The 17,851-nt window shown below is 43.1% G+C and overlaps 1 protein-coding gene across 1 annotated transcript in view; it reads right to left on the bottom strand.

Annotated features, from left to right (window-relative positions):
• Nucleotides 1–17,851, bottom strand: part of RAC2 (Rac family small GTPase 2) — a 97,550-nt gene that overhangs the window by 59,655 nt on the left and 20,044 nt on the right. Inside the window, exon 2 of the mRNA XM_088456918.1 lies at nt 980–1,051. Coding sequence (XP_088313044.1) covers nt 980–1,051 — 72 coding nt within the window. The remainder of the gene's footprint in view (nt 1–979; nt 1,052–17,851) is intronic.

Below are 17,851 nucleotides of genomic sequence, written 5' to 3'. Positions count from 1 at the left end.
GCGCTGATGTGCCCAGTTACAGCCCTGATTTTATAATACACAAGTTTGTAGTTAGCTTTGCCTATAAATAGAATGGTGCCTTTTATGGCAGGTATCATAGAAGCTAACTTATTAAACACTACATCCACTATACGACTGTAAAATACTATGCATAGACATGGCTAGGGGTAGCACAATTATTAGGGGTGCTCAAGCATCCGCCGCACCCACAAAGTTGGCTCTTATGGCAGGTACAATATATTTACATTATATCAGCAAGTGTGCTTCTAGAAAGTGAAGATGCAAATATGTTATCACTTTTTTAATGAGCAGTAATAGCCATGACATTCGGTCCCAAGTTATTAATTATACCTACTAACCGGCGGTAAGGGGGGGGGGTCTGTGATTTTGTGCATGAGCAGGATTGCGATCCCGTGCATGAGCACAAATTACCAAGCCGGTCGGCGTCCAGGGACTGCGCGCTCTGGTATCACAGTCTGGACTGACCGTCTCAGAGGGAGAAAACACCACCCCTTGGGACTGTCTGTACAGCATGTGATTAGCAGGGAGCGGAAAGTCTCTACCACTGCTAGGCAGTCCCTGCTATCTATTTTTCAGAATGACACTTGGGACTGTTTCTCTAGAAATTTTGGGTCATTCCTAAAATATAATAGTTGACATGTTAAATAAATATCCTTCTTCTTGTTTAAAAGTCTTCCTTTCGGTGCCTGCAGGAAGAAACCCAAGGGTCTATTTACTAAGCAGTGTTAGGAGACAGAGTGAAAAGTGATAAGGTGCCAGCCAATCAGCTCCCAACTGTCATTTGTCAAACACAGCCTGTGAGTTGGCAGTTAGGAGCTGATTGGCTGTCACCTTATCACTTTTCACTCTGTCTCCTAGCACTGCTTAGTAAATAGACCCCTTGGTGATACTATCTATGCGTAAGATATCCTCACTGTACTGCAGTCCCCATACCTGTACCCTGGTTTAATGAACTTACACAGTTGGGATGTATTCCCCAGGGAAGGCATTGGTCGTGTAACTGATCAGCAGACATGTTTTTCCTACAGCTCTGTAAGAGAAGAGAAAGAACATCAGCTAGCCGTTGTATTGTGAGAATGGTAATAGGTCTATTTGTTTAATTAGACATGCAAAATTGGGACAAAACAAGCCCAAACACTGCGTAGTTCTGGACAAACTCTGTGACTGCCAAGTAAGTGTTGGTCAAAACTCGACTCCCAATGATTCCTGCAGACCGTGACCAAAATCGGGTGAGTTGGGATGAATACATATAGAACAAAAGAAGTGATAGAGTACAATTGGACAATAATAGTGTTAAATGCCAGCGACACAATCCGAAGCTGACCATACACTGTACAATCGTGTAGCAGAACAGCCAACAGGAATGAAGAGGAGCCAACTGCCTGATAATTGGAATGGCTTCATACACTACACGATGCATGGAGGCGATCTCCATTTCAATGCAGTAGTTGGCTGAATGACAGTCGGGTGGATCAGCCTTTTTCAGAATGTGAACGATCATCATTCAGTACCATACAATGAGCGATAATTACTCAAACCTGTTGTTTGGTCAGCTGGTTTGCACTATTATTGTGCAATGTATGGGCAGCTTTATTGCTACAAAATATTATTCGTTGTCATATGAATGAGTAAAGGGACAACTTATTAGAGACCAAACCATGAAGTGTGGCTACTAAGATAGTTTTGTAGTCCTCCCATCTTAGAAACATTTCTAATAATACTGTATCTCTCTTATGGACCTAAGGGGCTCATTTATCAAAGTTAATTTGAGGTAAATTCCCCGAAAACACCTGTTTTCGGGGGTTTATCTCAAATACTAAGTATCGCCCGGATGTATGAAGGAGGGACCGCAGCAGGTATCGGAGAAACCTGCTGCTATCCCTCCATTGCCGCCGGCAGCTTCCTCCCCCATAGGTTTCTATGGGGGATGCGATGCTCCAAATGTATCAATATCGGGAATGTGAAGCATTCCCGATATTGGCCCCAGCAGCTAGCACCATCTGAAGATAGCGTCAGCCGCTGTAGTCTATAGGCAACCTACTGCATATCAGCCAGCGGAGGGATCTCCCAGATCCCTCCGCTGGCAATGGGCGCCGCTCATGTGCAGTCCGCGGGACTGCGCATGCGCAGCAGCCCCGCATGCACCCCGGCCACATCGCAGGGTCTCCCTGCATGTGCCGGTACATACATTCAGCAGATATGATCGCATTTTGCAATGTGATCATGGGCGGTACTGGATGCCCTGATCGCATTGCAAAATGCGATCATTAATAAATGTGCCCCTAAATCTCCATGATTCTCATTCAATCAAACAAATGCAGTAAAACTTCTGGTTCCATATATGTATTAAAATGGTCTGCAGCAGATATCTCTACCGACACTGCCAATAAATAATTAAATGGGGCTGTGATATGCCGGTATGTAGCAGGCTCCAGAAAGTGAAACTCTCCAAAGTTTCTGCATGATAGGCACCTCCATCTATAACTGACGTTGCCTATAGGAGCCTGAGGGCTTCTTTCCATACAATGACCCTGGAGGAGGATTTAAATGATCCCTCTCTGCCTCACTGTCTATTGTGCATGAGCAGGCCATACAATCTGCCTAAGGATTGCTCATGAACAGGTCAATAGCCGTGGAAGTGCAATAGGATTCCCAGGTCATAAACCTGGGAGTCAGAACTTCGCAAGAGATGGATCTTATCAGAAGAGCTGTCCCAGGAGGTAGGTATTCATGCATACTGGCGTTATTAAATGCCAGTATGCATGCGTTAGCAGGCGGGATGTATCACATAGTATATGCGATTTATGATACATCCCTCCCTCACTCTTTAACAATCTCTACCAGTATCCGATGCATACAGTAATAACATTTATAATGCATATTGGTAAAATGGACTGGGCAAGTGAGGAAGCTGCGTTAGGCACCTGTCTATATGGGTGCATTATGATAGACCACATAGGCACCCTCCTGTTCTCCAACACCCCCTCTATCCTGCAACAAATTGACATTTCACAATGTGTCCTAATCTTTACCAATGGCCTTCGACAGGAAGGAAACTAGAAAGAAACAAAAGTAGGTGTTACACAGAGACAAGAGCTGCAGCATGTACACTACTTATGTAGTAATCTGGACATTATAGAGGTAAATCATATAAATGAAAGCTATTAATACAGTATATATCTTAATTTGTCCTTCCAATTACTGTAACATGCTAGGGAATATCTTGGTGATGAGGATCTAGAGACGTAACCTTGTTCCTCTCCTGTACAGGTCCGGCAACAGGGGGGACAACCATATTGGGCCCCAAGGATCAGAAGGGCCCCAAAGATCAGGGAGAGAAAAAAAAGGGCCAGCAGCATCCAGTAAAACCACTTAACACAAATTATTTTTCCAAAAACTGCTCCAAAATTGTCGATTTCTTTTAAGATTGAATTAGGTCAAGAACATAATTTTAAACTTATCCATCACTATTTTATTTGAAATTTTTTTTTTTAAACCCATAAAAATAGCACTTTTTATGTTATACTGTAGTAATGGCCATTGACAGCTATACAATTGATGGTTCAACCATCGTTAGAAGCAATCAATTGTTTAGCAATTGGGCAAGATCTGTGTAGACCACAATTGTCGATGTTTCCTAAACATCGATTGATGGCTACCATCGATGGTGCAACATTGATGGCCACCATCAATGGCAAACCACTTGTTTTCAGTCAGACCATCGATGTTTGCAAACCATCAATGGTTGATTGACATCCCTAAACGGAGGCTCTGCGATATCTATCGAACATATATATATATGCATATATATATAGAACATATATGTATATAAATGCATATATATATGCATATATATATATATATATATATATGTGCATATATATATATATATATATATAAATATATATATATGCGCATATATATATATACATATATGCATAAATATATATATATATATGCATATATATATGCATATATATATATGTGCATATATATATATATATGCATATATATATGCACATATATATATATATATATATATTATATGCATATATATATATATGTTCATATATATATATATGCATATATAAATATGTTTGTATATATATATATATATATATATATATTTATTTTATTACGGCCAGGTCCCTTAGAAATGTGGGCATTATGGGGGAGGAGGAGCAGCTGAAGCTGGAGGGAGTGGCCCGGATATTTAGAACAGCAACCAGAGCCGCCGCTGCTCTCTATACACGGCCAGTGATCACTGTGTGATCACTGCCGGAGCCGCAGCGGGAGAGTGTCCAGCTGGCGGCCGGACCCATGGCACAGCGGCGGCTACCAGAGCCGCCGCTGCTGCTTCAGATCAGCCAGTGATCACTATGTGATCACTGCTGTGCCGGAGCCACAGCGGGAGGGTGTCCCGCTGGTGGCCCGGCTACTCAGCAGCAGCAGCGGCGGCGGCTACCAGAGCCGCGCCGCTGCTACTTCTACACAGTGATCACACTGATCACTGTGTGTTCCCGGAGCCGCAGCGGAAGGGTGTTCCGCTGGCGGCTCCGATACATAGCAGCAGTGGCGGCTACCAGAGCCGCCGCTGCTGCTTCTCACTGAAGGGGATGGGGCCGGCTGGGCTGCCCGATCACTGCTGGCCACAGTGATCGGGATATACTGGAGCCTGCAGCCACGCCGGGAGGGGGGTGCCGCCAGATGCCCGATCACTGTGGCCAGCAGTGATCGGGACACAAAGGAGGGGGTGCCGCAGGTGTAGAGGGACCAGAAGGTCCCTCTAATATAGGCGGCAGTGGGAAGATTAACTTCCCGTAGCCGCCTAGTGGCCATTCATGACTGGTCGTATCAGATACAACCATGTCAGGGAAAGCCCAGCCTGGTATGGTCGTATCTGATACGACCATGCCAGGCAAGTGGTTAAACAGCCCCGCCCACTGACATCCTTCCCCAGTCAAATCTGGGTCACGCAGGGGCTGGTGCTCCTCCTCCTGGGCCGCACATCCCCCTGCACCCAGCTCCGGCACCTCATCCCTCCTGCTTCCTTCCTGATCCTCTCCCATCAGCTTCCTTCAACTTCTCTGTAGCTGCCCAACCGACCCTCCTCCCCCCTCGCGCACCCCCCGACCCTCCCCCGACACACACACACACTCTGGGTCCGACTGGTCCAGCTGAAGAGTGCAGGGACGAAGCGAAGTGTCATGAGAGTCCACTACCTCAGCATGAAGGTAAGTGACTGTTATTGTCGTTTTTAACATGTATGTGTGTGTGTGTATGTATATGTGTGTGTACTGTATATATGTGTGTATACTCTATATGTGTATGTGTGTATATGTATGCATGCATGCATGTGTGTACTGTATATGTGTGTGTATGTGTGTGTATACGTATGCGGTCCCGACAGTGAAATCCTGACACGGGACTAATGATAGGCGTCGAAATCCTGACGCCTGACATTATCCACCCGCAGAAATCCCGATGCCCGTCATACCGAACGAAGGTAAGATTTGCGTCGGGAGCAAACAGCCACACGGGGGGGGGGGGTGTTAGGTTTAGACACCCCCGGGGGGAGGTTAGGGATTGGCACCCCCCGGGAGGGTTGGGTTTAGGGTACGGGGAAGGGGGGTTAGGTTTAGGCACCCCTGGGGGAGGTTACGGTTAGGCACTAGGGGGGAGGCTAGGGTTAGTTATAGTTAAAATACTTACCCTGTCGAGATGTTCAGTCTTCAGCTTTCCGGCATCGGTATTACATCCGGCGGTATGTCATACCGATTCCTATGTATGTATGCGTGTGTGTACTGTATTTATGTGTGTATATATCTATGTGTGTATATGTATATGTGTATGTGTGTACTGTATATATGTGTGTATATATGTATGTATGTATGCATATGTGTGTGAGTATGTATGCATGTTATTGTCGTTTTTAACATGTATGCGTGTGTGTGTATGTATATGTGTGTGTACTGTATATATGTGTGTGTATATCTGTGTGTATATGTATGTATGCATGCATATGTGTGTGAGTATACGTATGTATGCATGTGTGTGTGGACCCAGCATGTGTGTTTGGAGGAGGGGTCAAGGAGGGGGCACTGGGAGGGGGGAGGTTTAGGGGCCCCAGAGATCCAAGTGTACCGGGCCCCAAGAATTCTGTTGCTGGCCCTGATCTTGTACATACAGTTAATAATGCTAACTGTAATGAGTAAACAACTTTTGGAGAACTAAGGCACATACAAGAGGAAGAACCACAGAAAACAGGGAAGAATATATATATAAAAAACTCATATTCATAAAGAGGGGAAGACTAACGCGGAAGTACAGTGGCACAGGGTTCTTCTTGTACAGAAAGAGATAAAGGATGGCAGTTTGCCTCACATGGAACGCCTGACGTAACAGTGTACACAAGCATGCATTGAAAGGATTAAATATAGAGATAAGTTGTACATTTGTAGATAAGAGTCTCATGCAATGTAAGGTCATATGGGAAGGCTGATTCCAGTTTTTAGATTTGACAAAAACCCCAAAAGACAGGACCTCTGATATAGTTCAGACGAGCTATAATTGTTTATATTCCATCTGAATTTGCGCTGTATACATATTTACATGCAAAATAATATACTACAACTAAATTCCAATAGAGATTTTCCTAAGTTGACCCACTATTCAATGGAAAATTTCCAGGAAAATCAGTGCTTCTGAAACTCAGGCCACAAGAAACACTAACAGTCCAGGTTTTAAGGATATCCATGCTTGAGCACAAATAATGAAGTTAAAGTGACTGAGGTACTAATTAATTCACCTCTGCTCTAGCATGGATATCCTTAAAACCTGGACTGTCTGTCCTGAGGACCGTGATTAAGTAGAACTGTTTTAAATATTTGCTCCTGTTTTTCAATACTGACAAAATGAAACAGAGGTTCCCAAACATGGTCCTCAAGGCTCCCCAACCGTGCAAGGTTTTAGAGATATCCATGGTTGAGCACAGGTGACTTAATTAGTACCTCAGTCAATTTGATTTAACCATCTGTGCTCAACCATGGATATCTCTAAAACCTGAACTCTTGGGGAGCCTTGAAGACAGTGTTTGGGAACCTCTGATATGAACAATAAAATTATTTTTTCAGATGTTGAATACAAATCTTAACATATATTCTTATTTTCTGGATTTGGTAAGATAAAGTATAATGATGAGTTTTGCAAATGCAAAAAAAAATATGTTATACTGCACAGGTTGTCAAACTCTGTTCTCGGAACCCCAAACAGTGCATGTTTTCCAGGTCTCCTCACAGAATCACAAGTGAAATAATTATCTCCTCCTATGGTTCTTTTAAAATGTGTCAGTGAGTAATGAATACACCTGTACACCGGCTGGGTGACCTGGAAAATGTGACCTTTGTGGGGTCCTGAGGACTGAGTTTGAGAACCTCTGTTATACTGAAATCCAGCCATGATATGGATTGCAGTACAGGTATGCCATGAGGATATTGCTTATGACATTCTCAGCAGAGACGTGCCACTGGAAACTTTGTTAAATATTTGCTGTTATAGTGTATCATTCTTTTCTGTCTCTCTGGCCTATTTATCACATGGAGAAAATCCCTGTCTCTTGCAAAAATGGGCAAACCAATAGGAATCCTGGCCCATACAACCAATACAACTGCAACCCTTCTTCAGCTATCTCCATTTCAGGAATGGTGAAAACAGAAAAATATATAAATGAGAAAATGCTTTATTATATCAATGTAAACATATGGCTGGACTACAACTCCCTCATATCACTAGCTACTACCATGCCATATTGCTGAACACTATTCTTAAATGGATCTATGCTAAAGACTCCAAACAATTGGTCACAATGGAAGAATGTAGCTTTGACCACCCTTTTGGCTCCCGACACTCCCTAATGTTGACCATCCCACGGTGTGCTTCCTAATAATTACACTCTGGTTCTGCTGTATATTCTATTTTGGACATTTTACTTATTCCATTTTTTATCTAATTTTAATTTTCTTATTGAGATATATCAATAGCGTATGGATGGCACTCCCATATGTTGGATTACAAGCCTGGGTGCCCTCCGTGGAAAGTGTAATGCTTCCCCAATGTAGCATATATGTCAGCGGCACTCCAGAAAAAAAATAAATTTGTTTTTTTCTGGAGTGCCGCTGTCATATATATATATATGTATATATATATATATATATATATATATATATATATACAATCACAGATGGCCTGGCACTCCCAATATCACATAAATATTATATCTGCTGCCGGTGCCCTCACGAATTCTTAGGATACAGATAGCCAAGGTGCGGCACTCGCGGCATAATCTCAATGGATAAACGATACGTGACACACAGTTAGTCAACGTTTCAGTTCTGAAAAAAGTTCAGTAAAGAACTGAAACGTTGACTAACTGTGTGTCACGTATCGTTTATCCATTGAGATTATGCCGCGAGTGCCACACCTTGGCTATCTATATATATATATATATATATATATGCGTGTTTTTTATACGCACCAATTTTGGTTTATATTTATACATTTTCATTTTATTATTAATATTTTTATTTCATTATTAATTTTGCTCTTTGATTTTGTTTAACATTAGTACAATTATGTCATTTGTGCCCATAAGCTCTATTTATAGCATTTATTATGAATATACAGTATACTGTAATATGTATATTTATTCAGGACATTTTAGTTTTATTATATAAGCAAGTTGTTGTTATAGCCAGGTGGGATGAAATATAGGTGGAAGCAAATTATTCTGATTAAACTGAAGGAAACACACTATATAAACACCTTTCTGCACCAGACATATACGTCACCTTCTGAGGAAACCGGGAGTTGTTAGACCCAGAGAAACGCGTCAAGGACTTGCTGATTTTATCCCACTGGCGCAGCTTGCGGTAAGAGTCATTTTCATTTTGTATATATTCACTCTGCGGACTGGCTTGATACATATTGACTTTCTAAAGGTGCAGAAACTGCATAGAGTGTGGTCTAAACATTAGAATATTGTCTGTCCCACATAGACATAGGTAATTTCAATGCCCAGGTGCAGAAACTGCATGGAATGGTAGAGTATACAAAATCTCATCATAAGGAATAAATGTTGATACTACCAGTGGTTGCTCCGTGATCCTGGTCAGTGCACTGACCAAGACCAGAAGTCTCTTTGACTTACGGCACGTTTTGCCTGTATGACGTCTTGGTCACAAAATCCGTAATGAGGTAAATGTGTGCTCCTCTTAAATAGCTGGTTAATTAATCAAAATAATGCACACGTGTTCCCCAGCTAATGTTAGGCAGTGGGTGAAGTTATTCAAAACTGCCACTAACCCGTCCACCTGGCTAATTATGCAGGGAATCCCTCAGCCAATCAGTGGGTCACAATGGAAGAATGTAGCTTTGACCACTCTATTGGCCTGACACCCCCTAATGTTGACCATCCCACAGTCACACCCACTCTGCATCGTTGGAAGAAGCTGAGAGTGTTTTCTAATATTTCTTCATCAAATTCTCTAACCCTCCCCTTAACCCCAGTACTTACCTTCAGGATCCCGGCGGTCGGTATGCCGGCGCCGGTATTCAGATAAGTGTCAGGATTCCGGCGTCAGCATTCTGACCACCGGAATCCCAGCTGTCGGGATTCTGACCGCATCCCCACATGATGCCTACCAGAATCCATGCACTAAGCATAAACCATTTTTGAAGGATTATAGTCCCTTAAGGGGCTTATTTATCATTGTTAATTTTTCCAAAAATCATGCGGATACTGCTATTTTGACATTACTCTCTTATATAGGTATCGGGGGTCTGCATAAAAGCTGTGATGCTGGAAATATCACAGAAATCTCTTGCATTAATTAACACTACTGTTCAAATAGACCACTATGAGAAAGCCATCAAGTCCATTTACCAAGCTCTGAAAAGCTTGGCTTAGCTTTTCGGGGGAAATGGCTCTGACAAAAAATGCCATCTTCAGATGCCATTAGCCATTGTATAGGCTATTTTTTCACTAGAGAGGGATATTCAGATCCCTATACAAGAAACAAAAAGATTCCAATGCTACTAATGTATATACTAATGTATAGAAAAAAGGATTACTAATGGACAGTTGGAATTCTTAGTAAATAAATATAAAATTAATGATAATGAAAATAATAAATACTAGTGTTTAAAAGCCACATAAAAGTATGGGTGAACCATATCTGATTGTTCCTTAATTGATCCTCCTTCCAAATAGAACACAGTCATATACTGGCTGATGAAAGAAATGTAGATAAAGTATCCCTTAGGTGAGAAGAATTACCGGTATTGGATGACTGATTTGTCCACAGTCCTTGGCAACATTCAGTGGCCAATGTAGATAATGATACGTCTGTAATAATCCACCGAAAAGTAATTAATCCACCAAAGTCAACAGAGGTTTGTGAAATCCAGAAGATTATGTAGCCAGGTGAAAGGATAGGAGAGTCTCCAGATCTAGGGCTCAACGCGTTTCACTGATTCAAATCACAACCAGCTTCCTCAGGAGCATATCCATGAATGATCCAAAGTGGCATACAGTATATATATATAAGCAGGAGATATCTGTGACCCGATGTCCATGTTTGCCCAATAGGTTAAGCCAGATCTGTATTTTGCAGTAGAATGATAGTGAAAGCTATCACTTCACTTTTCAGTCTTCACTAAGATGGCTTATCAGTAGTGAGGGATGAGCACATATGGCTCTATCTATTCATTATGTTAATTATCGGGGACCCCAAACGGACCCCAATAATTAACATTCCTACTCGCTACAAGCGCCGGAGGGTTTCATCATTGCTCTGGCGCGGAGACAGCTGATCCGAAAATCAGCTGTCTCCATGAGGTTTTTTCACTGCTCCTTTCAGAGCAATGTGCCAAGTGTGCATGCGTGATCTACAGGTCACACATGCATACAAGAGCCCCAACATCCGGCAAAAAGGAGCTGGACAGGGGTGGAGGGAAGGAGCTGGGTCAGGCCCAGCTCCATCCCTGGCCGCGCCCTGTGCAGCGATGGACCTCTACGCCCCAAATATGATGCGTGGCCAAAAAGGGGGTGTGGCCTAATTAAAAGGGCTTGCCCGTATGGCACGCCTCCCATGCCATAACATCAGGCTGGGGCGAGCCCAGCACTACATTAGTATCTGGGCTGCCCCCAGCTCTACCCCTGCACTGAATGGATGCCGCGCGCATGCCCAAAAAACTGAATGCCTCTGCACTGAATAGATGCCGCACTCATGCCCAAAAAACAGGACTGTCCCGCTGAACTCGGGAATGGCTGGGAAGGGTGTGCCCTCTATGGGGTGGCGCCCCTGTTCGACCGCACTGGTCGAACATGCCTGGAGCCGGCCCTAAGTAGGGTGAGCAACGAATGCTCCCGTGGTCAAGCTCTGAAAATATTGTATTTTCGGAGCTTGATGAATTCTGTCCCCATACTAGTGTATGAGGACAGCGGGCCATTCTGCGAGACGAAGGTAAATAGGAGATATCTGTGATACTAGTGTATGGGGACAGTGGGCCATTCCGCCAGAGGAAGGTAAGCAGGAGATATCTGTGATACTAGTGTATGAGGACAGTGGGCCATTCTGCCAGAGGAAGGTAAGCAGGAGATATATGTGATACTAGTGTATGGGGACAGCGGGCCATTCCGCCAGAGGAAGGTAAGCAGTAGATATCTGTGATACTAGTAACTAGTGTATGGGGACAGCAGGCCATTCTGCAAAAGGAAGGTAAGCAGGAGATATCTGTGATACTAGTGTATGGGGACAATGGGCCATTCTGCCAGAGGAAGGTAAGCAGGAGATATCTGTGATACTAGTGTATGGGGACAGCGGGCCATTCTGCCAGAGGAAGGTAAGCAGGAGATATCTGTGATACTAGTGTATGGGGACAGCGGGCCATTCTGCCAGAGGAAGGTAAGCAGGAGATATCTGTGATACTAGTTTATGGGGACAGCGGGCCATTCTGCCAGAGGGAGGTAAGCAGGAGATATCTGTGATACTAGTGTATGGGGACAATGGGCCATTCTGCCAGAGGAAGGTAAGCAGGAGATATCTGTGATACTAGTGTATGGGGACAGCGGGCCATTCTGCCAGAGGGAGGTAAGCAGGAGATATCTGTGATACTAGTGTATGAGGACAGCAGGAGATACTGTATCTGTGATATCTCCTGTTTTACCTTCTTAATGAATGTCCCCATAACTTAATTTTTACAATTGCAGGTGAAAATTTAAATTTTCACCTGCTTTTGTAAAAATTAAGTGATGATGAATAGGCCACAAAACCTGAAAGTATGGAACCCTTAGCTGCAGTCCCATTATGTTTCTTCTATTTCCATACATATTAGTCCTTAGTGTGGCTGTGAATCTAAATCAGCTGTCTCCCCGAAGTGCTTCACCGCTACTGTCACTCAGTTACCTGTATTCTGCCCTTCTTTGTGACATAGTGACATTACGTTTGCAGAAAAGAGGGCAGAGGGGCCCCTGTATTGGCACTGAGGAGTTCCGGGTTGTGAAGAGGGACCTTTAGGAGGCTATTTTGCACATGCGTGACCTGTAGGTCACGCATGTGCACTAGTAACACTGCTCCGAAAGGAGCAGTGAAGCCACTTGCAGGGACAGCTGATTTTCGGATCAGCTGTCTCCACGCCGGAGCAATAATGAATTGCGCCGGCGCCCGCTGCGAATTAGAATGTTAATTATCGGGGTCAGTTCAGATCCCGATAATTAACATCATGAATAGACCCCTTGATGAGAAATCCCTGACTAGCAGCTTGTGTTTATGATGTCATGTACTCTGGCATATAGTAATTGTAGGAGAAATAATTTAAGCAAAACAGCAGCAGTACAATGAATTTACTATTCAGGATCACGGGGAGATCTATCTGGCCCTGGCACTGGAAACATGGCCAACTGTGTGGGGATGTGGCCATCCCCCCATTGGGAATACCAAGGCCCTCTTTACCACTCACTGACGGGGGCTTCCCCCTCTCTCAATGCCCCTGATACTATTATCAACTTCTGAATAAACAACAACTAATGTAGCTATTAGCTATTAATAAAGATATTATGCATATACTGAAACCATCTGAAATTTATGGTGTCACTTTGACTGGCTTTTAAAATATTTTTAGAATGTTCTAAAATATCCCTGCAACAGACAGTTCAAGTACAGGTTCTCTCTTCCATTACACGTTACCCTGTGCTACCTGCTCCTTTGAAGATATTTCTCAAAGAAAACCTACTGTATATCTGTAGCTGAAATACACACACTCATTACCATTATGAAATGCTGTTACAGAATAATGCCACGCAGGGGCCAATTGTGAAACATAGCAGAATACGGTATTTGGCAAACCCATTTAAGACATGAAATTCTTTAACTTCATCAGAGGGAGAGAGAGAGGCGAATACAAAAAGGGAGACAGAGACGGGGAGGTGATGGATATAGACATACATGAGAAATGGTGCTCTGTAATGTCACTGCACAGTGACTACTATAAGGATGATATAGAAAGTCTCTAACATCTACTGTATTACAAAGTCTACACTGGCGATTCTATATGCCTGGGGCTCCTGGTTCAGACTTTGCATCTGATCTCAAGAGCCTTTAGCTTTATCCAGGAGTTTGTTTTGACTTCCAGGTCCTTCAGGCATTTGTAAATGTAAGTGTATGGAATGATAACTTATAGTAGCCATTGAATCTCAGGGGGCTTTGACTCTGGTGGAATGTCCATCAAACATTAGGTATATGATTTAAGCCTTATTTAAACTTTAAAAAAAAAAAAAGATCTCAATGACAGGCTGCCAGAAAGGGCTACTCTGTATGAAATTAAATGTTTGCATAACTTTTCAGCAATGTATTTCACAAGAAAGGGCTGCAAAATACTGTGTGTTGAATTAGCACAAGAGATGTTCGGTTCGGTTCTAAAAAAATCGAAATCCACCCGAATTTCATGAATCTGGACAGATCCGAGTAGTGGATCTAGTACCTCATTCAGAGTCTCTCGCTAGATGCGATCGCTCGCCCCCAGCGTATGCAAATTTGTCAAAGTGACGCCACGGGAAGCGATCGCTCTCCAAGGCATAGGCACGTCCACCATGTCTTAGCGAGCGGCCAGCGTACGCCCAATCGCACAGGCAGAGCCACCCACCAGCACACGTCATCTCCAGGAAGTGTATTAAAACATTGGTACATCGAGGACAATCGGAAGCGATCGCAGCACTTGTGGTTGCCTTACCCTACCGCAAGCACTGAGAGGACTTCAGTGTAAAGAACAGGCATGTGACGTGTACTCTGATGCTGCGTGTTAATTATGCACGCCTCTGAAATGACGTTGAAAAACTCAGGCACGCCTGCGTTCGCCCCTCCACACCCCCGTTACTAGTGTCCTGCCCCTGTTACCACCCACAAACGGCCTCTCCTGTCACTCATTTAACTGGGCTGTCTTTGCTGGGCAAGCGAGCAGCCTGCGATCGCACAGAGCAGTTCGCGCACACGCAGAACGAAGCGTGTTCATGGGCATATGCAAATTATTGGGCCGCTTTCGAGCGCACAGCGCTAGCGAGAGACTCTGAATGAGGTCCATAATCTCCTGAGGAGATCTGGATAAATCAGAGTCACGGTTCTGATCTTCCAGTGTTTAGGAACTTGGATTTGAAATCCAAATTTCAGGTTTTGGATTGCAAAAATTTCATGATTTTAGCTGTTTTTAAAATCTTTTATAATTTTTTTTTTTTTTAAATCCAGATCTAAAACCAAAACACTTGAGGGTAGTTTTGCAAAACAAAACACAAAACCCGAAGATGAATCCAGTTCCAAAACCAAAACAGTCAGTGCACATCTCTAATTAGCACGTAGAACAGACTCTACAGACAGCAAAAAGTTACTGCATAACTCTCCTACTATGCAGTAAATAAGTGTCAAATCTGTTTTATTTAATTTAAATGTACATATGTATCTTCAAAAAATGTTCTTTTGTTACTGTTCTGTAGCAGCAGTATATAATAACAGATCTTTAAAAGACTTGTTTAAGTATGCTAACTATTTATCATGAGACCATTACTGGAGATATCACAGATATCTCCTGCGTTACTGTCAAGAACATAGCACAATAAGGATGTTGTGACTGTGCTATTAATCAAGCTCCGAAAACTTGCTTGATTCCAATAGCTAACACTGGCCCTCATTCAGAGCCACTCGCTATTTGCGGTCGTTCGTTTTCTAAAAAGGGGTGGCTATTCAAATGAACCGTTCGCACTTTGCGGCCTGTTCACGCCTCTAAGTCTGAACGAGCGAGCAAAACACGCGAACGTAAATTTGTTAAATACGCCCCCTGGCCGCTCGCACCATACATCATGTCCGCTATTTATTAGATTAATCGAGTACATCGACCAGGGTATGATCTGCTCGCTATTCTTGGGGTTGGTTTTTGCTACCACAATTTTGCGAGCAGTTCTGGCTATTAAATAACCCAGTGACGTGGTCAATGACGCTGCTGTTTTAATTATGCACACCCACAAAACACCCGTTTTGACCTTTAAGCACGCCTGCGATCGGATCTCCACTCCCCGTTTTCAAGCACCTTCCCCTGTTACCACCCACATACGCCTCTTTCTGTCACTCAAATTATCAGGCATTCGCTATTTTGCGAGCACATGAATTTCGGCCGCACTGACTGGTTATGCCCAATGCCGTTACTTGAACCGCCGGTAGGGCGGGCAGACGGGGAATCGGGGAGTTGCGCTTTCAGTGGTTGGGTATTGGGTGACCGGCAGCAGCCAGGCTATAATAAGAAAATATTTTTTTCTTGTCTTCTGCAACTCTGCAGATCCTGTGGGCCTATTGCAATGGAGGACCTGGAGCTGCAGCTCCGGCCCTGCATAGGCTCCTATAAGGCTCCTATAAGGCAATGCCATCTATAGAGGGTGTTGCCTAAGGCAATGCCATCTATAGAGGGTGTTGCCTATCGGGTACTGTACTACAAGCAAAACCTTCCGGAGCTTTGTATATAGGAAAATACGGTCAAACCCTCGAAAAATGCAGTTTTCTGAGATTTGACCGCATTTCAGCATTAATACATCCCGCCCCCAGTCTGTTAGAGACATTTTAAAAAAATGTGCGCATCCTACTGCTTTTTCCTGGTATTGTCCTGATGTAAATCCTCTGTCCTGCCATCTAGACCATGCAGAAAGGAAATCTGGGAGGTGTTTCCGCTCACTGCTGCTCAGCAAAAGCAGCGGGTGCCACTAAAGTGAACAGCAGTTTGGGCCTGGCGGCAAACAATAATTAAGTGTCAAACTGGCGGGGGATACTTACTTACTGGAGCAATTCATTATTGCTCCGGTGCAAGGACAGATGCTCTGAAAAGCAGCTCTCCCTGCGATCAACTAACACTGCTATCGAAGCAGCATTGTTACTCACTGGTTGCTGTGCCTCCTTCTGCGCATGCGTAATGTTTTGGCCTACAGAGACGGCGGAGGGATACGATCAGATCCCTCTTTGCAACCCCAGACCTCTATCCCATAGGAAGGAGCGGGTCTCCAGGAACCAAACCTATCTGCAGATGGCGTTGATTCCCACAAGCAAACTCCAAGAACTTTTGGTATTAGGCGGCCATTTAGGTAAACCATGCAGAAACAAGCATTTCTGCATGTGTAACAGTCCCTTTAGTGATCATGAATAGGCCCTTCTCTTCTTATTGGTTAGTATAACAGAACAAGTGTTCTCATCCCTATGCCTTTGCATGGGGAGTCAACTTTTTGGCTAATATAAAGCGACAAATGCAAGTAAACTATTGTGATGACACAGGACAGAGCAATCTCATAGAGATCTCTGTGTTTGCATGCAGGAAGCAATAATTAAGGTGTCTAGAAGGAAACCCAACCTCTTCTTTATGGATTACTAGTTTTACAGAACAATTCACAGTGGGATTATTACAATAAAGGGTCTTAGCTTGGTGTCCAGGTGGTAAAGAAGGGCGTTCCTCCAGGTCCACTACTGAAAAGGACTTTACGTTTGCATCAGAATTGGTGCACGTTTTGTCTCATTCTATACATTGTTTGTGATGCATTTGAGGCTTCCTATACGTTGGCCGAGAATGGAGCCATTGCAAATCATTGCACTTCAAACATGAGGTACACACAGCATGAACAATAAAAATAAATTAATAGTATAAATTTATATGCCTGAAGTGTAGCTCTCTCATCTTCTCAATGCCGTACTATATAACATATTATAAGCTGCAACAAGTGCGATTTATGGTAATAACTCATTTATAATCATCTGCAAAAACATAACCAGTATACATATAATGTATGCAGATTTATTCACCAACTGTTGTCATTATTATTTCTTTGTTTGCATTACCCTATCACTTTTATTGAGTCACATAAATCACATCACTACAGACAATCTGTTAAAAACATAAATGTATTTTATTTCTGCTTTCATAAACACTATATTTAGATGAATTGGCGTTCCTAGATGCCAAACTGCACCCAGACAGACAAAACAGGGTGTGGTAAAATGGCATAAGTGTCAAAACAGCATTTATATGCAATACACTAATCCACCTACATACAGTATATGATTTGCTTAATAAAAAGAAGCTATTGCCTTATTTACATTATGTGCATGCTGAAAAGCTGAGGTGTATGAAATGTGTCTTGCAGTGAAAAGAAAGACACATATTGCATATATTATATTCCTACTGTACTTGCCGATATTTTATTAAAGGTCTCTGGAACATCCCAGACAACAGATGCAGGTGATAGATGCGCAGG

Source organism: Taudactylus pleione, unplaced genomic scaffold (genome assembly GCF_031769625.1).
Source record: "Taudactylus pleione unplaced genomic scaffold, aTauple2 ptg000726l, whole genome shotgun sequence".
Taxonomy (NCBI): domain Eukaryota; kingdom Metazoa; phylum Chordata; class Amphibia; order Anura; family Myobatrachidae; genus Taudactylus; species Taudactylus pleione.
This window is presented reverse-complemented; position numbering and strand designations above follow the sequence as displayed.